The sequence below is a fragment of the Cinclus cinclus genome, chromosome 5 (genome assembly GCF_963662255.1).
Source record: "Cinclus cinclus chromosome 5, bCinCin1.1, whole genome shotgun sequence".
Lineage (NCBI taxonomy): Eukaryota > Metazoa > Chordata > Aves > Passeriformes > Cinclidae > Cinclus > Cinclus cinclus.
Window position 1 is genome coordinate 5,556,996 of NC_085050.1, and position 27,956 is coordinate 5,584,951.

The 27,956-nt window shown below is 41.2% G+C and overlaps 1 protein-coding gene across 2 annotated transcripts; it reads right to left on the reverse strand.

Annotated features, from left to right (window-relative positions):
* Positions 1 to 1,679: 1,679 nt before the first annotated feature.
* On the reverse strand, positions 1,680 to 27,098 carry RMND5A (required for meiotic nuclear division 5 homolog A). 2 transcript variants are annotated; one of them, XM_062494086.1, is made up of 9 exons: positions 26,756 to 27,098; positions 22,080 to 22,222; positions 15,709 to 15,843; positions 15,451 to 15,551; positions 10,704 to 10,870; positions 9,852 to 10,017; positions 7,259 to 7,361; positions 5,045 to 5,199; positions 1,680 to 3,550 (listed from the first exon to the last, which is right to left on the reverse strand). In XM_062494086.1, the coding sequence occupies exons 1-9, from the start codon at positions 26,925 to 26,927 to the stop codon at positions 3,487 to 3,489; spliced, it is 1,206 nt and encodes a 401-aa protein (XP_062350070.1). In that variant the 5' UTR covers positions 26,928 to 27,098; the 3' UTR covers positions 1,680 to 3,486. The 2 variants fall into 2 exon arrangements, with proteins under 2 accessions (XP_062350070.1, XP_062350071.1); XM_062494087.1 differs by having other exon boundaries at positions 1,681 to 3,550; positions 26,786 to 27,098.
* Positions 27,099 to 27,956: the final 858 nt, after the last annotated feature.

Below are 27,956 nucleotides of genomic sequence, written 5' to 3' on the forward strand. Positions count from 1 at the left end.
GATTAAGGACCATGTTATTCCTCTCTGCCCAAGACAAATCAACCTCTGAAGTGATAAGCACAGGAAGAAAAACTGTATCTTGCAGTGGGCAAACAAACCTTGCAAGGAAAATCTAACCCAAACTTACTGCCTTTAAGTTGGCAAGTTGGCTCCGAGTGTTAAGTAACTTCAACCTTGAATTTTAGCAGCAGCCATCCTGTAAGGTGTCAAAAAGAAAAATTCAAAGGAACAGGATACAGACAGGTCTAAGCTAACTGAGATCAGAAGCTCTGACTCATTACTGGTAACACAAAGACCCACTTCAGCTTCTCCACACGTTAATGAACGTCACAGAGAGGAGACTGAAATCAATACATTGTTTCCATAAAGGAACACTGCTTTTAGGAAGGAAGATTGTTAGTTCACCCATGCCTAGTTGGGATGTGCAGTGCTGAGGTCACAGCAGGAAAAGCTCTGATTAAAAAATACTTCAGAGAGCAGACAAACCTCCAGAGTACTAACAGGAGGTGAGGACACGAACTTTATCTAAATGACAACCAAAAATGAACAATTCCTTTGAAGTTTAAAAAGGCTATGTGCTACTTTCCTTTCCTACTCTTTTGAAGTTTTGATAATGCTTTGTGACACAAGTCAGACCTGAAACACCACAAGAAGACATCACAATACATTTCCTATTTAAGGCATTTACAAAAAATTAAATTCGAGTCTATTAATAGATGTTGAACTGACACTATGAACAAGCTGCTGCTACAAAAATCATATTTATAAACATCCATTACTTTCAGAGCACCCATAAGTTAAATTTTATATAAGCATGGTTGAAAAATTCTTGACTTGATGCCTATACACAGCACTAAAGGGTGCACTTGCTCAGAGCTGCTGTTCTGACAGTCTGCAAAGGGGAGAAGCATCCATCAGCTGCAAGCCCAGCACAGTCCAAGGAGTGCCAGGGTGATCTGGATACAGCTACAAGCATACTGAGTGTTTTTACTCCCATCCTGCAGCTCTAAAAGGCACTTGGGACACACAGGGCTAATCCAGGGACAAGATCAAAGCTTCACAATCTGGTCCAAAAGTGTAATGGAAACACAGATACCTCAAAATCAAGTACTTTTTTACTGTGGACATCCCCAGCCCATTAGGGACAATGCACACATACCAGATGCCAACTACACTTTAAGCATGTAAATCACAGAGTTTCATTCACTTTTCCCCTGCAACCATGTTCTGCAGTTACCACCAGAAGCACAGCAGGCAGTATCAGGAGAGAACCCACATCACTTCACAGGGCAAACTGGATTATTTGTGCCAACCAAACTGCAGAACTGCTTCCCAAATGCTTGGCCCAACTTCCCGTTAGGGTGAGCACGCATGCTCTCAGTACTGAGCCGTGAGCATCATCTGTTGGTGGAGCGGCACAACTGCAAGGATTTTTAAGTCAAGGTACAGGCAGATAGAGAAAGAACGGCAATGATCTGGTGAAAACAGTTCTTGAATTAGCAATGGAACCATAACATGCACTAGTTAAGTTGATATTTAATAACCAAGGTGAATTTCTACCCTATCTCCATTTAGTAACTGTTCCATCTCTGGGCTTTAAGCTATCAATATTTATGGGTGTTCACCCCAGTGCTAAAATACCATCAGTGTAACAAACATGCAGCACTCATACTTCAGGCTGGTTGTGTGGGGGTTTGTTATTATTGGTTAGGTTTGTTGGGTTTTTAATTACTTCATACGCCATTTCATATAGATACAAAGCATTAAGGAATTCCACTCAAAAGAAAATATTAAAAGCAATTTCAGCGAGACTAGGAAACCTACATGGAAAATAATATCCTCACCCGTTTATTGTTGATTTTACCACTTGGTAACGCAGCTGTTTGGAACTCAGTGTGAATACAATGTAAGTTTTGCAGAAAATCACACACCTGTATTTTTTCACATGTATCAAATACATCTGAAGTTTAAAATTTGTGTGCCTTGACTCGCTCCTCATTTATAATGTCTGTAGGTTTGTCCATTGTCACTGATCCCATAAGAGTCCAAATCAGTCTCTCCAGTCAGGTGACAGACAAATTCAAAAGGTGTAGATTTCCCAAAGACGGTCTTCTCTGTAGTGCATTGTGCTAGTGCATTCAAACAGTGTGTCAGTGTTCAACCAGACAAGCTTGGGGTTGGTTGTTTGTTGTTTTTTAACTACACAATACAGAAATATAATTTTACATGTAGCTTTGCATGCCTTATGGCTGCTTGCCCTACTATAGGACAGTGCAATAAATACAAATATATGCACACTAAAAAAGATTTAACTGCCGTGATCTACATCTCCTTTATGAGTACAAATTTACCTAGTCAACAATATGACAAATTTAGCAGAGAAAGTGGCAATGGCAGTAACATTCTACTACAAAAACAAGGCTAGAAGCAAAGTGTTTTCAAGCTACAGAAAACTTGCTACCTCCTAATATATGATGTAGGGCCCAGTTCTGCCAAGTGCAGTCATGATCAGTAGATTGCATCAGAACATGCTTTTCCCCCCATTTAACAATGAATACTTCTACAATTTATTTGGTTTTGATAACTGTTTATAAATAGCACACTATAATGACTATTAAACTATACAGCAACATGACATTTATAGCCTAATCCTGAATACAAAGTTGAAAGAACATGACTACAAAGGCCAGAGAGCAAATGTCATTGACTTCTGCATTTCCACTTCAGAATTTATTGAATGTTCTCTTACACAAACACTTCTCGATTGTGAAACCAGAGGAACAGGATTTCCTATTCCCTCTCTGCCCCAGTAGTAGTTTAGCCACACATCACCCTTACAAATTAGTGATGGATTTCAACAGGTAGCCCCTTGGGGCTATATATTTTATATACTTTATATATATGCACATTTACTTTGAATTCTATGTAAAAGTTGAAAAAATGTTTGAAAGAAAAACTCAGAATATATCACAGCATTTTCAGCGAAAAAAATACAAATTAGTTTTATAACGACTATTCAATTTATCAAACTTTTTTTCTGAAGTATTTACCTTTAATTATGTACACATTACAGGAAATAAAACTTTGTCCACAAACTTTCTCTAAGATGACAGTTATCAATAAAATGACAGAATAATAGCAGGAAGAATATTAAACAAATGGGGGTGATCGATTTCTGCTTTTAAAAAGTAAAAAGTCACCATATAATTAAGTACAAAAACCTGCATTGAATGACAACTGCTGGTGTAGTAACTTGATCAGGTATGGAGACCAAGAGTATAGTAAAGCCCTATGGTAATAGTATTTCTGTAGCATTTCCACTTGGTATGTATATACTAAATGTTGGCAAAGTTTCTGTAGCATTAGCTTATACAAACATAGGAGTCCTCAGTTTGCTGCATAAAAGGGAACAAGTGTGTTTCAATTCTCCTGAAATGCACCTGAAATCCAGAGTGTCACTTCCAAACTGCATAATTAAACTTTTCTTCAGAAAAATATCTGTTTGGCATCTCCAGGGCTCTGTTCCATTGGACAATAGGGGCATTTTAATCTGGGGACAAAGACAATGTGTTAGAACTGGAGCAATGTGTGAAAACAGAGCACAAAAGGCATTGAGTTTTCCCCCTGTAACAGGAAACAATTGCACTCTTAAGCCCCAACGCTTTACTTGGCTCCATTAAAAGTTGCCTTCAGCTGAGAGAGAACTTAACATGCTTCTCTTTCTAGTTATAGTCTCACCTTTCACTGACAAACCCCTGAATTATTAATTATCATAAAGAGCAATTTCTCTGTCGTTGTTATTTCGACTTCTGGATTTGCTTGCTGCATTTTAGAATCACAGAATGGTCTGGGTTGGAAGGGACCTTAAGGACCATTTCATTCCAACCCTGCTGCCATGGGCAGGGACACTTTCCACTAGACCAAGTTTCCTGGAGCCCCATCCAGCCTGGCCTTGCAGTAATTTTAAATCAGCTGGTAGCTTTCACTGTGGCTTCCTCAATAACCCATTCATTCATTTTAGTGTCTGGTTCCCAAAATACTATTGATTTTCCAACCCACTTAGATGAGCTCCTGCATGCTATGACTGAAGGGTCAGCCTGGTCTCCCTTTTAAGGTCCCCTCTCATATAATCCCACCTACTTACAATATTTCTTCTTTTTGAAGAAATTTATCCTTTTTTGAAGCACTGATCCATTTTGCCCCCATCTCCTACATTTTACCTTCTTCCCCCACCCACCCCTTCAGAGTTAATATTGTCAGAGCTGTGCTGTCAGTAAAACTGATCAATGAAAGCACCAGGAATGAGTGAACAGGGACAGGAACGATGTAACAGCAAGTTTACTGCTCAAAATGGCTAAAGTCACCCACAAAGGCATCCCTTAAGGCTTTTCTAACAGGGAACAGAATGCAAACATCACTTGACATTTCCATTCATAGCCTCACTTATTTTCACACTGGATTTCCCAGAATGACTTACAGCTCTAAATTAAGCTGACAGCCTCCACAGAAGCTGTATATATTCAATCCCAATAACCACTATTCTTCCTCAAGAAAATCTGTATACATTTCTCTCTCTCATTTCCTGCTTCCCAAAAGCCTGAAGCACCCCACAGATATCTAAGGAGGAGTATTTCCACAGTTATAATTCCCCTCTTTGCTCAATTACTAAGCCATATTTCCCCCAGAGATTTTATTTTGTTTTTAAAGAGATTTTTCATGCATTACTAACCTTGCTCCCAAGGAAAAACTGTGTGTGTAAAGCCTTCCAGTTTGAATTTAAGACAACACAATGGTGGTTACAACATGAAAAACTACTCTGCTCACTGCATTCCTTCACGCAAGCACACTTCAACAACATCAGAGGGTTTATTATGCTTTTCTCCAGTGCATCAACCCAGAGTATCCAGCTTTCAGGCCATTGTCCAAGATTAACAAGCTTCTACCTATCACATAATTATTGACTCAGTTTTCCCAAAATATAGTATTCTAGTCTTAAGGTGTGTCCTTGTCTGCATGTTGTTTGAAATAAAAGAATGGTACTTACTTGCTGCCATTAAACATTTTATTCAAAGCATCTCTGGATATAATATGACCACAGACTAATTTCATAGGTGGATTATTATCTGTTGTTTGCTGACGAAGAATGGGACAGGCAAATATTGAATGATACCAACACTTTTTACCAAGGTCCACTTCAATCTGTGAAAGAAAGTGACACAAAAATTTATCTTGGGAAATTACATTTCCAGATAATTATCCCTTTAGGCCATGGCACTTACTTAGCAGTTTTCACAAAATTCAGCTGTGAAAGCAACAAAATCGATTGTGCAGATATATGACAATTTCCCAGCCAAAAATACTTACTTGTGATTTTAAAATAGTGATTTGTGTTGGGGATGGGGATTAACAACAAAACAGCATATTCTGCCAAGGTACAAGTGCAAATTTTATTGCAGATCTATGCCCTGGCAGGAAAACTGTGCTGGTGACCCAACCAGACTTTCTGGAAATCTCTGTCTAGGAAATAAGTAGTTTATAGATTTCATTTTAGGGGGGAATTCAAAAAGAAAAACCCTTGGATTGACTATTACTCATGTTCTACAGCTTCTTGAAAGGCTCTGCCAACAGCTTTGAGTCATGGGAATAATAAAGTATATCACAATCACTAATTTTTAGTACCAACACAGAAGATACTTGGGCAACACAACTCCTTCCATGAGGAAAAAGTTATTTCAGAAAGGGACATGTAACAGAGAAGAACAGGTCTGTGACTTCAGTAATTAACTGACAACTACAAAAATCACACCCTGTGTACCCAAAGTACCTGCTCTGATCAGTCCTCTGTTCCAAAGGTTTAACCTTCAACAAAACCTGACAATGTGACCTTTTCATGCTACACTGTCTTTTGCACAATGAATATAAGGTTTCCCACCCCCATACTGCCTTAGTAGAACACACTAGAGACCCTTTAGTTTAGAAAATGCAAGGAGACACACGTGTATTATTAACTGATTTGCATCAGACACCAATCTTTTTCCAAATGTTCCCTAGCTGTTCATTCCTGGCTGGACAGCAAGGCAGGGATCTGTCACACTGTGAGGTTACACTGTCAGCATTACAGAAAACACAGCTGGGAGAAAACTCAGCACTCATCTTTACTCTATAAATGAATCACTTCCAGCTGCAGTCAAAGAGGCTAACTCAGTTCATGCCCACTTTGCACTAAATAAGTTTCCTTTCCAAATCAGGAGCAGGTCACTGGAGAGCTACACACGCTTGGTAAGAGCTATAAAGGGAAACTGGGGTTTCATAACTGAACTTCATTTCAACTGATATAAATGAGATGTGCTGGAAGCATAATGCACTGGATCCCAATTCCTGTGTCCCCAGATGCAGCACTAATTCCTTCCTCTCCTGTCTGCCTGATAAAGAGCCGGTGCAAAGCAAGCCCTGGACTGAGCTCAAGCCTAGCTAGGGGAAGTTAATGTTTCTCTGTGGGATCCATTTTCTTTCCAGTTATACAGAGACATCTCTGGGTAAGTGGAAAGTGAGAGCATCAGCTTCTTTAAGGTCATTTATCAAAGACCTTTTCATTGCTAAAGGGGATTACAAATGAAAGAGGGAGCAACAAACAAAACAGAGGTACAAACCTGATGGACAAAAATAATGGATATGGTAACAGGCAACAACCCTGACAGATCATCAAGAAACTGCAACCAAACCTGGACTTTGCAACAGATACAAATATAAACCTGAGAGTCTCTGAGGAGAGGGGATCAGTAGAACTGTATAAACTGTAGGAGGAAAGAGTGGGGGGAAGGACACTGTGGAGGAACAGGTGGAAAAGGGTGTAAAAGGGGCTAGGAGAACCATGCTGAACTGAGGATCCATGAGAATATGTTTGCCTGTGAATCTTGGTGATTCACCAGTGCTTTCAGTGGTCAATGTCAATAATTTCCTGGCAATGAGAAGGAAGGGATCTCTACTGCCTGTACTTGTGTTTTAGGTGAGTCCTGTGTGGGAGCTGCTGAGGGCAGTGCTGTGTCTGGGGCAGCCTGTGTGGCTGGTTGGGTCAGTGTCTGGGTGTATGGGGGTGTCTGTGAGCCCCAGGGCCTTGTGCAAGCAGAGAGTCCCAAGCCCCAGAGCTGCTGGAGGCAGTGGCCATGTAAAACATCCCATAACATGCAGCCCAAAAGAAACCTGAAAACAGCATTTGCCATTAGAAATCTGCCCCACGGGTAGCTCAGCACCCACTCACCGGGAGTTCATCCTTCTGGTTCCAAACCCCTGTGCATTGCCTTTGCTCAATAACTGCCTTGATATTGATTAGAGCTGGTAACGCTACACAACCTGCTGAAAAACTGCAGAAAAAGGGCATGTTAATATAAGGTGCATGTTAGAAAACCAACATTTTTCACATTTCTATTTTAAAGGTTACCTAGGACACAAAGTTTTTGCATTTTTTCATTTACATCTTGTTATACTCGCAGGGAGCTTAGAAGTACAGACAAGCAAGAGTTTTGGGGCAGGTTATCAGTTATCCATGTATTTTAGGCTGGGGCCCTCAGGTACTACATTCTGGACAGAAAACAACAGTTAATTCCTCCTCTGAGATTCATAATCAATTGATTTCTTCTACCACCTACTTTGATTTTGAGCTGTACAGGAGGAAGACGTCACAGTTTATACAGGAGATTGCTCTCAGCTATGGTAGAATACGTGCAACCTAGAAGTTTCCAAGTAACCCACAAGAACTCACAACCCATAATCCTTTAATTACACATAATTACCATGTAAAGAAACGTGTCTTCCCACCTTCACCTTGAACCAAGAAAAGAAATGAAGAAAAAGCAGGTAGGTAAGAAAAGGAAGGAAACCAGGGCCAGTGACAAGACCAGTATAAAACAGCCCAAAGTCTGTGTCCCAACAAACAGTTCAGCCTCCTCTGCGATTTACCCACTAGCAGTACTTAGCACATTATTTGGAAATCTTTCAGTATTTTACAAAAGAAAGTATGACACAGTTTTCACAGATTAACAAATTAAGTCTAATGACAGTACTGGAAATCAACAGTATTTGACCTTGCTATCAGCCTGCTCTGTTTGTTTGGAGGATTATTTTACTGTTTGTGCAAGTTTTATTGTCCACATAAGTCATGCCTTTCCTCTACCCAAAACTTGTGGATTCCTTGCCTGAGCTAAACAAACAAATAAATAAATAAATTATATCTCTCACCTCCAACTGGCCATTTTAACCCTTACACTTTTCTTTTTTGTTAATTCAGCTCTGAGCGTAGCTTGTGTTAACCCTGTGAAAAGTCTAACAAATAATATTTGTGTGAAAACATCTCTGAAGAGCCCTTTCAGAATATAAAAACTCAAGTAAATAGTAAATTCAAATTCCTGTAGTCCTTCAAGACCCCGAACCGCAACCTCCATAACACAAGAGCTTTTCCACTGTCTCCACATAACTCAGACCACGAGACCTGTACAGGACTAGATAAATATTGGAGAAGCCAAACAGCATTAAAAGTGCCTGCTACTCATGTTCCAGAAAGCAAAATATTTTACAGCAGGGACTTCCCTTCAAGCTTAATTCCTAAAGGATCTGCAACACTCCAAGGTCACACCAGTTCAGAACAGTCTTGTTTATGACAAGAGCATCGATACCACCTTGCAGTAAATACATTTCAGCACAATCAATTCCACAGCAGGAGCAGAGCAAATGTCCAACCACACCAAATATCAGTAACAGGGATTTTCCACTTCACCGAAAATCTCTTGGCCATTTGATCTGAAAACTGCATTGCAGCATCAGTGCATGAGGAATGAAAATCTAAAGGACTGCTAGTTATTTGAATGAAACAAGAGGAAGATGAAAGTCAAAACCCAGAGATTTAAGATCTAAATACCTATAAAACACTCCAACTTGAACTTGAAAGTTTATTGTAGAGGAACAGTTAGTCTGAAGTGCTCCTTTTGTTGTTTCTGTTGTATTTTGCGACTGAGGTACAAACAGGAAAAGCAGAAGTCTTAACAAGAGAGCTCTAAACCAAGCAGAGAAGTCTAACAATAGTGAATGGAAACAGTAAAAAGAAAAAATAAAGGAAAAAAAAAAAGAGGAAGCAGTGAAACTTCTGTTAAGTACCAAATCCAGCCTAGAAAGATACATATAATTTATTTTCTATTTAACATTTTAAATGAAAATAAAAACATCAGGGGAGTGTACTGGGGGAACTGACATTCAAAGGCTAAATAGCAGCTAATCTATTTTATCTTCAAAAAAACTAGAAGGAAATTCTTCATATTTCCAAAATCCTCCTACAGATTTGCATTTCCTCAGATTAGCTACTGAGCTTAAAAGTGCCTCTTTCTCTTTTACAGAAGAGGCCCAGCTGACAATTTGGAAATTTTAGCAATTGAAACCACAACATAACTGTTAAGCACTCTTCTAAGAAGAAGACCAGTAATGTGTGGATTAAAAACCAAAATTACCAAATGCTGATGGAATCATGGCCACATTTTCAGTGTTATTTTTCAGCTGAACAGCAGGGACAGCTGTCACACGTATGTTGTGGGAAAAACTGGCCAATTGCCATCCTCATCTTTCATAGTTATGTCTAAACTATGGAAGATAAATTCCAGCCAGGAATGCTTCCTCTTGAGCTGCAGTGGTGCAGGGTAAAGGCCAGCACACAGGATTCTTTGCAGACCCTGTTAATTGCAACTATACCCTGTATTTAATGCAAGCTAGATGAGACTACTCAGAAGTAATTTCTTTTGTCCTTAACAAGAAACAGAAACCAAACCACAAAGGTACCTGGTCTCAAAAGCAAAAGAAAAGCAGCATACCTAACACTGAGGGGGGATTCAACTGAGAGGCCCAGGAGAGCACAGGCATCCCTTGTGAAGATGTCACAGATGTCAGCCCACTGGTTTGCATCCAACAGGTGAACGTACGGGGAGTTCTCGATGCCTTGCCGCAGGTACACCAGGCTGCCCATCAGAACCTGGATATCTGGGAGGGACCAGGAACAGCAGAGTTTGTACAACAAACAGAGGATTGTGTCTCCAGCTGGAGCTTTCACATGGAAAAAAATCCTCACCTCCACAAAAATCAATTACAGCCATGACAGCCAGGAGAGCTCCACTTCTGCTACTTTTTTGGCTGGGGAGTTACCATGGTGTGCTGCCTGGGAATCTGCTTCTAGCAGGTTTACTTATTTTTAAGCTCTCTGACACATACAGTACCCTAAAAAAATAGTCTTAGTTGGATTCAGCTTGAGATGGTTCATTTAACTCACATGTTCTCCATTTTTCAGAAGTTTAATTTCTCTTTGTATTACCCCACGCAGCAGAAAATAGCAGATGACTATTCCAAGAACATTCCTCTGCATTTTTAGCACTTTACTCTGGCAGCAGGCCTATTCTGGATGCAATCTACGTTTTATTTAAAGAGTCAGAAACCTTAAATTTAAGCAAATGCACAAACATTCAGATAATATTTTTGAGCCCTCTTTAAAAAGAAAAAAGAAGATAGTTCTGATTGTAAGGATTTGTGTTATACATGATAAATCCAAGAAGAAGAAGCCTTTAACAAACTGAAAATAACAGAGCAAAACATATTTGGAACATGTTTTATGTTTTACTACAAGGTGCTATATCCCACTGCTTTAAATCCCTTTAATGTGACAAAAAATTTACCTTTCTGATGATTTAGGGCAAATGGCTGGAAGTTTTTCGCATACTGAAGTGCTTCTCTTTGATTTGCTGTTCCACCCATCAATAAACTAATGAAATATAATCTATGCAGTTTAAATTCCAATGAACTGTTCTGTGCCATGAGCATCTCTCTGTTGGATACCGCCCACCTGCAAGAAGCAAGAAGGTACAATGGGACCTGACATGAGAGCAATTAAGTATCAGCCCACACCACATGAAATCATTGCACTTATCTATTATCTACCATCTATTTCAAGGAAAGTGTGACTGTCCCCTGAACTTCTGAGAGCCTCTACAGAGCACAGAAAATGGCAAGGCCCTTCACAAGTAACGGAGCTGCACGGGTTGCATAAAATGTGAATGATGTTAATTCTGGTGCTGCTGTAGAGGTTAAGCACTGCAAAATTCAATTGGCTCAAAGACAAGACTAAATCAGGCACAATGTAAGGCAGAAATAGCTCAATTCTATTGTAGTTCAATTAACAGCACTCTGAATCTTAACAATTACTGACAGTTCTTCAGCTGCATGTCAAGAAGTTTGACCAAGAACATCTTCCAACATTCTCATTAACCAAACAATAGTTTGGTTCAAGCCAACTATGCCTGTGTGTGTGCATGTGTTGCCCTGGAGAAAGGAATTGCATCCATGGGACCTCAAAGACAGACATTATCAAGATCTCACAGTGGGGGAAGGAAGATCAGTTTAAATATCATACTTTACCCTGTTTAAACTTTGCTTTCTGTGTTATTTTCAATTAGGACAATAAAAATATTTCTCATTTTCTGTTTCTCATTCACCATGACAACACTAATGTTTGGCTCCTAAATAACATGAAAGAATTCTTAAACATACATAAAATGAACTGAAATTTTCAAAGCATTTTATGTAAGTTTTTTTTTATTATTTAGAATTTATCCATCTTTTTCTTTTTTTTTTGGTGCTTGTCTTTTCTTCTTTAATTCCATTTAGTCAGGCCTAAATCAATCCAATCTTTCTCTTAAGAACCTCAAGTTTCAATGTTCTCCAGTACATCTGTTTCTCATTACTGTTAATTAGTTCTACTATTTTCACTGTGGGGGCCCTATTAAGCAAAAAGCTTTTCACTTTTTAGCAAGGAAGTGAGGAAGTCTGTGTTCCTTTAAAAAAATCAGGGTATGTGAGGCTTCTTTTCAATCAATACTAAAATGAGAAAATTAAGCATTCTTACTGTATTGGGAAGGCTTTCACAGCAAGTCAGCCTTCTGCATTAGGATGTAGCATTAATGAGCAAGCATCCACTTTCAATTTGTTGTGGTGGAAGTATCAGGAGTCTGACTCCACTGGCAAGGCTTTGTAAAAACACAGCAACCTTTCAGTAGGAAAGTGAAAAATAGAGCCTTTGAACTATGAACAAGCCCTACTGTCCCCAATTTCAGGCAGTTTCAGATTTTCCTGAATCTCCACCAGGAAGGAGTGAAGAGCACACTCACTAACCATGGGTGGTGAATGGGTTTTGGGTTTCATAAGTTCGGGTTGAGGGGCGTTAATTGTATTTTTATCATCAGTGTGCACAGTGTAAACAGGATATTATGGCAGTTTCAGCTACAAAAACAAGAGCCTGAAGTTAACAACCATAGACTAATAAGCAGATGAAGGCCAAAAAACTATTATAAATAAACACTAAGACTAGTCCACAGTGCCATCAATGAGATATTAATCTCTACTGCATCAAAAGAGCCTCCATCCTCTCCCTGCCAATATTTGCACCCACATGACAGAGTACTTCATCTTGCTGAGGTCAAGTCTATTTTTCCAAATTAGCTTTTAGTCAGGCTTTCCATTTTTAGGTCTTTGAGTGGCAGCACAGATTTGTATCAAAAGAAAGCAAGCACAGAGGCAATGCCTAAGGTGCTCGGTCTGGGACATGCTGTTCCTATTTCCAACAGAAAAACAAAAAAACAGCAAGGGAGGTTTAAAACAGTCACTCTACAACTGTCCAAAATTATTAGTAATCACCTGTCTTCCTACCTCTTCTCAAAATGAGACTCTTCACTTCTGAGACTCAAATCCATCTGAATTTTTTTAAAGCTTACATTATACTTTGCAAACCACAGGTACACAGGACTCTCTTCAGCTCCCACATGGGATTTAGATGTTGAAATTAATTTAACAAAGCCTACTAAAGATTAAATTAAGTTTAAATCATACCCCAAGGATCCAGCAAATATCAGGACCTGTGCAACTTGCTGTTTGAGAAGAGACCACCTCTTTTCCAAATTATAGCCAAAGCTCTGAACATCCAAGTCCTTTCCACCAGGACTTTGCATGGAAGCCCAACCTGGGCTCTGAAGGGCCAGAATACACACTGAAAAATAACTGGATTTCCCTTCCCATCACCAAACTACAGTGAGAAAAGTCACTGGAAATTAATGGGATCTTGCAGGCATACAGAGATTACACAGCTCAGACTGCAAGGCCAGACTAGGCCCCTACAAAAAAGGTTTCCCCACAAGGGAAAACAAAAAAGTTATGGCCAGCCACATTCTATTTAAATCTGAAAGGTCATATTTTTAAGCATTGAAATTTGTATTAGAAAGAAAACCTGGATCATAAATACGGTTAGGGTCTTTTTTTTTTTTTGAGACACAAATACTAATTTCCATCAGCCCAGGAGGGCTTTGAAAGTCTTTCTGAAAAGTCATTAATTTGACAACTCCCTTCCCATGGCAGTGACCAAGAGCCACCTGTGTTTGTTTTGTTTCCAGCACTGAGTGAAGTTGAGCACAAGCACAGGGTGCTGGCAGAGCCAGAGAGACTGGTTGCCTTTTAATCCCAGCTTTTCACAATTCTGCATGGATAAAACCTGCTATACTCCACTTCCTGGTTCAGGAGACTGTAATTAATCTTCCTTGTGTGACACTTTGCTTCAACACTGTCAGCAGCCTGATCCTGCAATGAGCCAGTCTGGGGCTGCTTGATGCTGAAGCTTTATTCACTGATGCCAATTTTAGCCCAAGGAGCACAATGCCACTTTCTGTCATATGGAGGCCATTCACACAGCAGTGGTTTCTATTCCCCCTCCTGAACATTTATGTCTGCCAGGAAATATAAAGGAAATACCTCCACAAGCATCAGCAGTTCTGTGGGTAACTGGGCAGTTAATGCATCAGTTACCTCCTCAGCCAGAGAGCTCAAACCACGGCATTTCGTCACATGTTGATCATCCTCCCCAGGAGCCATGGATTTTACATCAGCAGCACCACTATAAATAAGGCCCCTCTGTGCCCAGCAGCAGCCAAGAGAGGCAGACAGCTTTTGCACTGTCCAGTTTAAACAGAATAAACAGTACACACAGAAATAAGATGGGGAGGGGGGAGACCAACACACAAACTGTGCTGACAATACACCCCACTGTCTGCCCATTCAGCTGGAAAATAAAAATTCCTTTGAGGGACAACTATGGCTTCTCCTTTGTTTGAAAAATATTTAACACATTGCAGAAACTACATGATTCAACTCAGCATCAATGAGTAAGGCCTAAAGCACTGCAAACTGGAGCTGAAATGAATTTAGAGATTTCAAGGGAAGTCATAACAGCAAGTTACTGTTCCTCAGGGATTATCCTTCACAACAGCTCTGTTATTATTTGAACTACAAATATATGTGGTGTAGCTGACAGTAAATCTTGTTTCAGTTGTAATATCAGTCTTGCTTCCCTTCAATTAGCCAATTCAACAGCAATAAACCACCCCAGCTTTCCACCTGTGTAATTAGATTCAAAGACCAACTATTTAGGTCAAACTTTGCATGACCCACAGGCATTACCCAGGACTTTGTTGATGAACACCAGAGTGTGAATATCAGACTGTCCCTGCACTTAGTTCAGATGCCAGTAAGTGCTCAATTGACACACCTATGTTGGTTCATGTAAAAGGGAAAAGAAAATGTTGTTAATATGAAAATGTATTTAATTGAATAATAATACTAATAAAAGAAATCTATCTCAAGTATATGATTTATGCTCTGGAATGAAAGATAAATTTTGAATTTGTTTTGGTTTCACAGTTTTCATTTTTAAAAGGTCACTTCAAAGTTGGTTAGGTTGCTTTGTTTGGTTGAAGGTTTTTTGTGTTGCGATTTTTTTTTCTTGAGAACAACCTAAGCTTAGAAAAGTTAAAAAAACAAAACAGGATGAGGATGAGGGGATTTCAGGGGGTTTCTCATTATTTTGTTCAGGAGGAATCTCATCAACAAGTGCCAGCCCCAGGCTCTTCCCACCCTCGGGTCCCTTGTCAGGAAAAGGAAGGTAACTGAAGGACAAGTGAGAACTTTGATCCCAAGTCAAGTTCTGCTCACCCCAAAGGATTCATGGTACCCAACACCTTTGATAAGTCCTGGTATCCTTCACTATGGGACCTCTTAAAATAAAGTTCACTAATGATCCAATAGAAGATCAAGCACCATCATTGGCTAGCAACACTTCCTCCATGTGATGCTTCTTCCTTAAAGCAGTACCATAAGTGATTACAGTGAATCCTTAATCTGAGAATCTTAGTTAATCACTTCCCATGGGGAAGAAAAGGGACAGAGGGGACAGAAAAGGAATGATCTACTCAGTAACTGCCCCTTTCAAAGGACAAGCAGGGACACATCAGAATATACTAAAGAGAGTATTGAAACTGAAAAACTAAAGAACCGTTAAAAGCATTTTTTTATAAAAAAGTGAGGAAAATAAATTAGTAGACTCACTCTAGTGCAGGTCTCAAAACTCTAACTTTTAATGCTTCCAGTATTCGATTTAACTCCACAAATGGTTCTTTTTGACTTTGATCTATTGATAGACCAGATTCCTGGGGAGGGGAAAAAAAAAGGCACTTTTTAGTTAAAGCAGCATGAAAAACAATGGGTTATCTGATAGTTTAAATAGTCACCTGAAACATTCAAATGAGGAAGCTGACAAAGCTTCACTTTACTCAGTGGATAACCTTCCACATCCACACTTGTTACCTGACAAAGTTCCTCGGCCACATCCAACATTCCCTGCCGGAAGAAGTGCTCCACCATCACCTCATTGAGGATCCTCTGGCTGTCAGCCTGCCAGCACCCATCTATCCCCACACTGCTGATGTCCGAGTCAAAATTCTGAAACACGCAAATTAACAGTTAACAGGCTGGAATAAACTACCCCACATCATTTCTCTTTAATTATGCAGGACACCTATGTCTCCACCCTGATGCCTTCTGCCTATTACTCAGTTGGCCCTTAATTATCTCCAAAGTAAAATAAATATATGTCAGCTTCCTTCATTACCTGCTGTGTAGGAAGAAGAAGAAATCTTTTAGCTTGCTCGTTTCAAGTCTGAGTATTATTCACTATAAGAATTACGCTGACAAATTACAAGTCTAGCTAGAAAGTTAGAAATCTAGTTAAATAATAAAGGGGTTTCCAGCCCGTGATGAATTTCTGCAGGAAGTACCTGCAGAAATGGCTTTTTCCATATGTAAAAACTGAAAATGTTTAGAGAACAGAAAACAAAATCACCTACACTAGAATCAAGATAAAGTCATCAATGCATCTCTGTCAGTACAGCACACCAAATTGAAAGTAAAAGCTGTAACTCAAGGTTTTTTCACGTATTGGGGTGGGGGTGGGGGATAAGCAATGCTGAAAAAGCAAAAAGTCACTTCTCCCCACACCCAAACAATGAAATTCAAATCTCTAATGACACCAACATCCCAACAAAAGAATGAGCTTTGAAGACCTAAGAGATCTTTTGTAGATCTAACCTAGATGATCCCAGTGCCACATATTTTTAGGCCAGTGGCCTACGGGCATGTTCCAGGAATAACTAAAGAGATTGTCACACTGACTCCTCAGTAACACTTGGCACAGCTTGGCACTTTGCCTCTTGGCAGCAGGAGAGCAACATTTATTCTAATCCATGATACAAACCAGGATTTTTAACTGCTAACATGCTTTACAATCAGGGCAAGCAGGTTAATTTTAATAAAAATCCTCACCCACTGCTCAAAACAAGCCTCTTGAAAAATAAAGAGTCTAGAGGTCATTGCATTGCTTGCTGCCTGATCTGATGACTACAGCTCTCTCCCAAGAAGGAGCTTCAGAAATCAGAAGTTCAGTGAAAACAGCAGTGCTTCAGCTGTGGCTCTGTGAGAATCCACAGCCCTGCACAACATGGGAACACCAGCCTCACACAAACACAGGCTCCTGTCACAGCAAGCAGGGCAGATAACACCCAGCTGCTACCAGCCATCTTCCCAGCTTCACACTGCACCTTCCTGTTACTCACCACTTACTAATTTCCTTCATCAGCACTTCCATGTCCCCTTTGATGCTGTTCTGTGTGTCATCATGAAAACGGGGCAGCCTTTTTTCATCCTTGAACACACAGCTCCAAATCCACTGCTTCCTTCAGGGCTCTCAGCAAACTTTCAGTAAAACATTAACCTTAGTCTAGCAAACTGACTTTTCCATCTTTCTGAGATGGTGGAGTGAGGTGAGCATTTAAATTATTGCCATTGATTCACATCTCACATTTAATAACATTTTCACTCGGGTATCTTAACTTGTAAGCTCCTTGTCAGGCTGTTCACCTGTTCACCTCTAAAGCTGTATCTTGGAAAACTTAACCATCTTGAAGACTAAATAATACTGTTCTAACTTGTGCCAGCCATTCAAATCCTTAAAGGTTCACCACACTGCTGACCCTGGTCTCAGTGTCCAACCACCACCAGTAGGTAACACAAATCCATTAATAAAGCACTAAAGGATATTAGACAGGATTCAGAATGCACAAGCTTGCTTCTGTTACCCAGCTTCCAGGGTGGAGATCGTCATTAATCTAAAAATAATTGACTACAAGTTATTCTTCATGCAATTCCAAGACCTAGCAATGATACAACCCCCTAAGCAGAAACTGCATCCTTCTGGAATGTTACCAATCAGTAAAGCTGCACCTATGCCTCAAATATTATCACATCATTCTCACTGCTTGGGGGAAGAGATGGTGGAACTAATTAGCTCAGTGCTCTCACAAATGCTCATTTTCTTCTGAAACAGCAAACCTACCAGCCTTGTGAATTTTTACAAAATCCCATCGTTATTTTTTTCAAGTCACATGAAAGAAGATAAAGTTCCATCATTCAACCTGAGGATCTCAGTCATTCTCTGACCAACCCAGTCTTGACCAGGTTCTCATTCCAATAAATTTTTTTTGTTTGTTTTAAAATATTCCGAGGTCTGTATTATAAGTGGGACTCTACAGCTCTGCCTCCTCTGGGTCCCAAAGAGCTTCAGGAACTGACTGCACAGATTACAGTGAGTGACTGCCACACGTCAGAAAAAATTATCACTTGCCTTTGGCTTATATATTTCACAACTGTCACGCGTGTGGGATCTGCTGGTGACTACAACCCTCAATTTTGTTTTGTAAATGCTAACAGTATGCTAACTGACAGCGTGTGGGGTTTAGTAAGATTTCAAAAGTTAAAAGAATTTCTTTACGTTAAAACTCCAGAAAGCTTAAAACCCGAAAAACACAAAATAACCCATGTGTCAGTTAGTATTCCTAAGGAACACATCTTTTTTAAAAGCTTAATTAGCAAGCCTAGGGCCAAAATGTACATTATTATGTGCTAAATACACCAATGATACAATGTACAGCACATTACCAATAATTGCTAGAGCATGATGACTTCAAGATGCTCATAAACACAAGATGGACCTTTTTAACCAAAATACAACCCTCCATGTTATTCATAACAACAGGATATGAAAAAGGATGATGATTAAGGACAGTTTTAAACCTTGGTTACTCAGCTGACATTACTTTGTGTGCTCCTCCCTTCTGAATTCTTACCCAAAATACAAATAAAATATTTATCTTCTCTGTTCAATCTGTTTACACATAATATAAAGCTCAACTTGCAAAGATCCTGTATTTAGGTAGCCCCATTCTTCACAGCAACACAATTAAATGATGCACAGTAAAGCTTATCAGTGTGGTTGCATACACAAAATGAACACTAACTTGGGCAAAAGTTTGATTTCCCAAAACGAAGACTGGATTAAAATGCTGGTCATGTAACAAGTATAAAATTCAGGGGGAAAATGGAAGGAACCACCCTTTACTCCACTTACTTTCTTAAACGAAGGCATTTAACCACTACTCAGTCAGATTGTTCCTAGAGGGAAAACATTTACCAGCCCATCAAACACGCTCAGAGATAAATTCAAATCATTCCAGAAGAGTGATTGATTTACAGGGACGCTGATGAATGAGCTACCTGGTAACAACTTGCTGAACAAGGCGACATGATGAGTTCTGGAAGCAGAGCGATTGCCAGTACAATACAGAAAAAAACTCGATGCAAACATTTCCTTTCAAAGAAGAAAATGCTCTTTGGAAGAAAGGGTAGCCTTTCCTGGATCAGAAGCACACAACCCACGTAGGACTACCATGAAAAAAGGTTTAGTTTATTACATAAACTTTCCAAGCAACACACAAAGCTCTGGCATTTAAGACTCATGTATTTGATGCCAAATTTGAACTTCATTTTGTTGTAAGGGTTTCTGTTCTCAGAGTGAATTCTGCAGGCAGACAAGTCTAGGTTTCATCCAAATTCACAAGCAACAACTACAGTAACTTAAAAACTGACCAGACAGAACTTTTTATGTAGGTATAGCCCTGCCCTAATAGAGGAAAAAAAAAAAAGAAATTTAACCTGAAATTGCCACTGGCAAACAATACAGCAAGTTCTTTCACAATCCAAACTTGCTAAATAGGAAGTCTATTGATTCTTCATGCAACAGCAGCTACCATTTGGCTGTGTCTCATGCAACGGGTACCAGTATGTTTCCCAATCTCAAACCAGGCCATTTATCTGTGCCTGAGCATGCATGGTTAGTAAGACCACAAGCAGTGTTCTGGAGATGTTAAATCTATCTGTAAACCTATTGGAGACTTACATGTGACAGAAACAAAACTCCAGTCTCATTAATCAAGGCAATGGCTGTGTGTGCTTCCTTAAACTCTAATGACTGTTTTATTTCGGACACAGCAGTATTTTAACCAGAATGTGTTGAGAATCAATACATCAATTACACTTAATTACTTCTACTGGTTTAAGCTTAAGTATATTATGGTGCAGGGATGGGGGAGGGCAATTCCAGTTTGGGACTCTGGTGCCAACAAAGATTTTCTGGCAGGTTCCAAGCGTATTCTCCAGCAGCACAGGGAAATTGCATTAGGTATAAATGGAAGATTTGCTTCAAATGTTACAGTTCAGGGAAATGCTGAATTCCACCTGGATTTAAACATCACACATATCCATCTAACAAAGAGGCCTACACTTTGGGGTATATCTTAAAGCAGGCCCCTTAAGATACTACAATTGGGAAAAACTAAAAAAAAAAAAAAAAAATTCCACCAAGGACATACTTAAGGAGACAATCCTAACTTGTGCTCTCAACTTCATAGAACAACATCCTTTGTTACAAGCAATACTGGGGATTTGAGCAGTTCCCACTGTTTTTTAATTTTTTTAATGCAAATACCACAGACAATAAAGTGAGACTGAAAACCCAGAGGAACAAGAACACTGCACACAGCCAGTTGAGCTCATTCTGGGAGACCCTACTGAAAAAGCCCTTTGACACTCAATAGAAACAGAGCAGATTAATGGGATCCTTTCCACTATTTTACCAAGCAATAGATTTGAAATTTTTAAAAATGCTTTTATTTACATATATTATTTTTCAAATGAAAACACTACATAAACTTAAAACAGCAGGGCAGCACACTGGAAAAAATATTCCCATGACAACTGAAACAGCAATTTGGAGATTAGACTCAAGCCTAAGGTTCATTACACTTGGAAGTATTTTCTTTGGCTTGTAAGAAACACCATCACCAATTTCCACTGAACACTTACACCCTCTCCATACAACCTGGGGCTGTTCTTCCTCAGAGGATTTAAATGAAGAAAGTATGGCTAAACCTGGAAGTATTTTTGTACAAAGTCCACTTGCTAAAGCAGAATTGGAAAGTTTAAAAACTTAGGACAGGATTACACAGATTTATTTCAGGCTTCAAGCTGGTAATAAGGATGGAATTTTACTCTAGTTAATTGGTTTAGACACAGCAGCTAGGATTTGAGACAGATGCATCCTTAAGCTTTGGATAACAGTGACATGTGGATTAAAGCTATTAGTAAAAAGTTTGAACTCTCCACAATGGTCAGTCAGATATAAATAAAAAATAAAAGTTTCGTGGACATTCTGCCTAATAATGCAGCATTATGTACTTTGTTTCTTCATCACATTATTGTTACATTATGTTTTAGCAGATTATCTTTACTAACAAAGTTTAAATGAGATTCCCAAATGATATATCAGTGCTGTGTACTGAACAAATGTTTAGACCCTGTCATGTTCTGTGAAGCTATCACAAAATGTCCATAAGAGCCAGTATAAGACTCCCTACACGCAGAACTACTTTGACATAAGAGAACAGAGAGGGAGAAAAGTATGGCCTGAAAATATATATGTAGCACCATTTCAGAATAATTTCAAAGAACTGTTAATAGTTACCTGCAAAAGTAGTACAAAAATATTAATATCCCAGTTATTGTTGAACCTGAAATTCAGATGTCTCATATGTAAAACACCAAAGATAAGCTGCCCTATCTTATTATTTATACAGAAAGACTGTGAGATGTTCAATCTCCTCTTACTGCTCATTAAGAGCACTGTGACAAAATTAAGCTCCCAAACCCAGTAACATCCCTGAAAGAGGTACAAAATGCCTTTCTCTGAAAATTCTCTGCTCTTACAGAATCACAGAATGTTTTACGTTGGACCTTAAGGATATTTTGTTCCAACCCCCTGCCATGGGAAGGATCTTTCCATTGGGCCAGACTGCTCAAAGTCACCTTGAACACTTCCAGGGATGGGGAAAAAAAACACTGCAAAATGGCACTTTAAAGTTTCCTGCAATTGACAATTAACTAGAAATATATATACACACACATATATATAAAAACCAACAGTATTTCTTACTGAGACAGACATTGAAGAAAACATTTTGCTAAACTGATAAAACACTAAATATTTCTACATCCTGTAGTATCTATGGGGTATGTTCTGTAAGAAATTAGGAGATTTGAGCTGTCCCAGAACTGTCTTCAGTGAGTTCTGAAAACAAGTACTGTGCTGCTCACTGGCTTGCCTTTGCTTCTTCAGCTGACAGAATATCTAGTTCAGATTAATTGTAGCAAAAATCGAAATTTTGGGAAGCAGAGCACATGCCACATGTGTGCTATAATGTGATAATGCAGTCAAAGCACAAAATAAATACCTTATCAATGGCTTTTCCAACTCGGGATACACTGCTGTGAATGTCTTTGTGATCTGAGGCCAGTTTTTGGACTGTGTCTTTTATTCTTTTACAACACTGTGTCATAACAAGTGAAATCGTGCCCGACAAGTCCCCATCTTGATCTAGACAAAAGAGAGTAAAATTACCAACGTTGTTACAAACAAATGGCAATATTAAATCTCTTAACATGCAACAACATAAAAAGACAAAAATGGTATTAAATACATGCAATCTAGAGAGTATTTGCAATGCAAGATCAGCTTAACTGAAGGCAGATGTACATGAATTCACCTTTATGAAAACTCTCCTGTGGAATTAGGAATCCAGGTGGGTGCACAGTAACACTGAACAAGTGCAACAGTTTAAAAATTTAACCTAAAGGTCTCATGTGTCTCAGTCACAGCCGATGAATAAACATCTCAAAGTAACATTCAGTTCACAAATCTCTTAGGACATAACAGAAGGATACTGAAGCTACTACAGGATCAGTTTTCTTTCAGACAGCCCCAGAAGTTACACAAGAACACTATGTTTAACTTCAACAGGGTGCAAGTAAAATGAGGGTGCAAGCAAAATGAGGGTGCAAGCAAAATGCATATTAAGATTTAATTAATTAATTAATTAATTCTTGCCCTACAAGCCACCCACTGCTATTTGACTCTGGTTTTGAGCTGTATGAAGCTTCTGCTCCCTGACTTGTGGCAGTAGCTCTGAACAGTCTCCAACTCCCCTCAGTGGATGAGAAGCAGTCTGTGGAGGACTTGTGGACCTTGTTATGAGATCTATTCTTTAGAAACAGTGATATTTCTTAGCTGATGTCCAACAGGTTCACTGCTGTATGACCCATTCTGTGAAGAAAATAATAAACACTACAGGCTTACAAGCCCCTGACCACATCACAGCACTTCACAGCTTATACCCTTTGTGCCTTGATTCAAATATCGCTCAGAAGCCTGAGTCAGAAAAAAAAAAAATTACATATTTTGGTACTTTACACACCTCCTTTCTTCCTGCTTTTGATTTAAAAATACAAGGAAAATCTCCCTTCCAGTCCTACCTCTGAAGGTCTCTCTTTTCTCAAAGTTAATTCTACATGAAAGAATTTTTCCTTTAGGGACACAGATTTAGCAGCATTCCATTGCATGGGAAGGCTAATTTAAGTGGGAGAGCAGCTCAGAAATGTCTCCCTAATATCCCAGGCCCAAAACCTTCATGTGAAAAAACAAAATCACCAAAATATCTGTTCAGAAGAAGGATTATATGGGAAATACGTTTGCTTTTTAAGTTTGTTCCTTTTTATTTCCTATTTTAACACATCTTTGCTTTCAGCAGCGTGTTAAGAGCCCAGTTTCTGGAGAGAGCAAAGGGAATCCAGAAAAAACTGCAATCATGGGGAGTAGATAATAATTTCACAGCCACTTTTTCTAGGCACCTTCCTTCTTGCACCCTCTAAACACTGCTGCTGACACTGTCACACCCCAAGCCATCCCCCTTCTGACCAGCAAACAGCTCTGCCCAGCTCCACAAGCCCCAGCATGGGGAAGTTTCAACAGCATTTTTCCAACAGCCATGGGTTTTAAGAACAAAAATAAGCCTTACCATTCTTTTTTCCCCCTCCAGTCCCACAAAGCCGAGGATCACCTCCTGGGCAAAAGGTAATGGGGCTCTGTGTTTTTTTTTTTTTTCCTAGCAGATGAGTGAGGAGCAATAGGACTGAAACAGTGACTTCAGTGATTCTATGCATCCCAAATTAAAACTGAAAATTCTGCTCAACTATTCCAAAAAGTTTGTCTCCCAAAATTATTTCAAGGATAATCATTTCTTCGTTGCTATTTAATTTTTATGACAAACACTTAAAACATGAAGGATCTTTAACTGTCTCATGGATTTTGCCATGGCAAAATGACCAGCCAGAGATTATACAACAAGCAAAATGGAAATACTCATTCCCCAACAAACAGAAAGGCTAAAATGCACTTTCTGAAAGCCATTAAGCTAAAACCCAAACAACCTACATAGGTACCTGCTCTTACCCCAAGCAAATAAGTGAATTATTGGCCCCTGACACTGTAGCAGAAACCCAACTCCAGGAAAGCAATGAAAATGTCTACAGAGTAAAAGCCATCAGAACTGTAGGTTTCCCCTCTGCGCCCCTTTCTTTCAGCTCCAATCAATACATGAGCTACTTGCACTAACTCAGCAGGAGAAAGCCTGCAGCCATCCCTCCTGGTAATTCAGGGTTCACAGGACAGAGACACAGCTTCTCTCTGTGATGTGTGTGCATAAAAAAAATTAAATACATTGGCCCACAAACACTGAGCACAGAGCAGAGTCCAATGCCAAGTTTACTCAGCCAGACACACTTATACCATCCAAAAATATGCAATCCTTGGCTACTCCAGAGAGACAGATTTATTAAGGGAACAGAGAAGAAAAACCAACTTTGTCTTCCCATTCACAGGCCTGAGCACAGGGCTGGTCTGCCCATAGGCTTTAACATGAAATCAGCTCAAGACATTTTAATACACTGGGAGGGGGGGAAAAAACCAGTTTAGAGGTTAAAGCAGTTTCTAATACTTTCTTTTTCTCCACCCACTTCCTTTTTTTATCTACTACTTATTCAAGGTCATTTCATACATCTTTGCTCTTAGATCTTGTCCTAACTTCTTCTTCAGCAGTGAGGGCTTTCATTTCTCTTTTTTCCTCCGAAAGTACATCCAGGAGCCTATTTCTGCAGTTCATAGCCCTGAATTAGACTTCCACATTAAAATGTCTGGCTGCTTTCAATTCCATCTATTTTCAAAAACCCTCGAGATAGTGTATAACAGCTGGAAAAAAACCCTGTTATTTTTAGAAAGTTACATATAACATGTTAAAGAAAACAGAAAATAGTAATAAGGATTTTGGCCAGCTCACCCTCAGATACCATATTTGAAAAGTCCTTAGATGTCTGAGGGTGAACTAACAATGTATTGGCTTCGTTCTAGAGCACTTACTAAAAGAAAGCTTGGTTTGGAATGTGCTTTCTGGGACAGCATCACTTGGTAAGTGATGAAATTATGTCCAAGGCCTTCACTGGACAGTGCCAAAAAACGGCTAATCCAAGCTTGGATGGAAAACCCAACGAGGACCCTGAAAGAACCACATACTGGAATCTTCTAAAATCATTACGAAGAGAGTAAAAGCTCTGGAGCTGCAACAGGAATGTCACAGTCAAACCTTTACAGCCCAAAAAAGACCAAAACAAGCATGAGGGTCACACACAAAGCTCTCCAGCCAAGTTCAGCACCTCTGTTTGTGAAGACATATTTTAGTGAGTGTCCTCAACGCCCAAGGACACTTTCAAACAGCACAAATAACAGTTACTGAAACACAGTACAAAACAACGCCAAAAATACCAAGCCTTATTTTATCCCAAATAAACGCCTCACAATAGGAATTCCATGTTTGCTCTCTAAAGAAACTTCTGGGTACACACAGAGCAGCTCCAGCACACTCGTGCTTGTGTATTCCTACAGTTATCCACATTCCTGAGTAAGCTTTGCACCTGTATTTGCACAATACCACGGCAAACGCGTTTTCCCCCAACCAAACAAAAACAAAAGCAGAGCAGCAGCACAGTTGCTCTCAAATTTGGTCTCAGGAGCCTGCAAGTTCTTATTTTTAATTCCTGACCCATCACTTGCTTCCTGCATGGCCTTGGGTAAATCACTTCAGCTGCCTCTCCATTCCCTCCCACTCAATAAACACGGCACTACCTCCATCTCCGGGATTTCGCAAGGTTTAAACGCGCCGTGTTTACAGCCCTCGCAAGTGCCCGGCATCAGCTGTGACACACAGACAAGGCTTGTTTACGTCCTGCTGAGCGCGGCTTCACCCTGAACACCGCCAAACCCAGCCACAGCAAAGGAACACACAACTCAGGCACACAGGAAAAGAGACAAAAAAAAGAAAAGAAATGGGGGCGGGGAGCGGAGGGGAGGGAAAGCAAACAGGTCAGCTCTGCCGTATTTCCTCTGTATTTCCCCTGGGGTGACCAACCCCTTTGTAACCCAGCATAAAGGGTTATGAACACACTGACCAGGGTCACGCCAGACCTGCTGACCAGGAACAAACAAACCTCTCCAGCAGCACATATGGGGCAGGAGAGGCCCGGGAGCGATCAGAGAATCATAGAATATGCTGAGTTGGAAGGGACCCACCAGAACCACCGAGTCTGGATCCTGGTCCTGCACAGGACAACCCCAACAATCCCACCCTGATAATGCCGAGAGCATTGTCCCAACACTTCTTTAACTCCGTCAGCCTTGGTGCTGTGACCAGTGCCCTGGGGAGGCTGTTCCAATGCCCAGCCACTCTCTGGTGAAAAACCTTCTTCTGATATCCAACCTAAACCTCCCCTGCTACCACCTTTTAAGTATACCCTGGTAAACAACGACCCGAAAGCCCCGGGGCCGAGGGGGAAGACCCCCGGTCTCAACCCCCAGCACAGAACCCTTGGGGTGGGGGGATCCCTGGAGCAAGGGCCCTCCTTAGGGTTCCCAGCCCACAGAGCCCGAAGTTATGAGGAGTGTCCAGCCTACAACACCCCAAATTTTGGGCTTCCCCTCCCCGGAGAGAGGAGCGGGATCGCGACCCCTCGGCACAGGGGGCGCGCGGGTGGTGTGGGGGGGGTCTCCACGTACTCTCGGTCTGCAGGATCTCCCTGCGCAGCCCTCCCGCGTACTGGATCAGCTCCTCCAGGCTGCGCTCGCAGAGCTGTCCGTATCCCGAGAACTTCTGCAGCACCTTCTCCAGCTCCCGCTCCACCGTCACGCACTGGTCCATCGCGCCCGGGCCGCGCTGCTCCTCCTCCTCCTCGTCCTGCTCCTCCTGCTGCCCCGCGGCCGGGCCCCCCGCGCAGCCCGGGCCCGCCGCCAGCCCCGGCCCTCGGGCGGCCCCGGCCCCGCTCCCGCGCGGCACCGTCGCCTCGGGCCGCCGCACTTCCGCGCAGGCAGCGCCGCGGACACACGGGGACCTCACGGCGCTCCGCGCAGGCAGCACCGCGGACACCTCAGCGAGGGTCCTTCGCGCAACCCAGGGCGGAGCGGCGATTTTCAGTCAGGCGACGCAACGGGCAGCTCTAGCCCGCCGCCGGCGGGGGAGGGCGTGTCGTTTTTCCCGGTGTCGCGGTGGAATCAGGAAGCGCTTCCATGTCAGGCGGCGCGTGGGAGTCAGCCTGGGGAATGAGTATGCCGGGGGTGTTGAGGATCAGGCAGGGAGATGGGCTGCTAAGCGCGGGGGGCCTGACGGTCGCTGTTGCCATGGCGACGCCGAGGCCTGAGGGGCGCTGGGCCCGGGAGGCCTCCGGGAGTCGGGATAGCTCCTCCGGATCTTGGCCCTTTGCGCCGAGGAGCGGTTTATGGCGGTGGGGTGGGTGTGGTGGTACTGCTGGGGTGGCCCCGGGTGACACCCGCGGCACAGGGGGTTCTCTCCCAGGCAGCCTGCGGAGAGTGCGTCTCGCAGCTGCCCCAAACATCGCACGAGCGAAGCTGAGTGGCGCCAGGGATGAGTTAAGGAGCCAGGCGATCCGGAAATGTATTTAACCTGGCGTTGGGTTGGTAATTGGTCGATAGACTTCCTGCTGGGTGCTGTGTTGGCCAAAAGGCTGAAATGCATTGGACTGGCAGTGGCTTATAAAACTGTCCTCAAAGAGATGCCTCAGATTGAATTCCTCTTGGCTAACACCAGCTCCAGGTGAACTCAGAGGAGACCACCAAGTTGCTGAGAGGGGTGAAGCACTTCTGTGGGAAAAGGCTGAGAAAATTGGGATTGTTCAGCCTGGGAGAGAGAAAGCTTTGAGTGACCCTTTGTGGC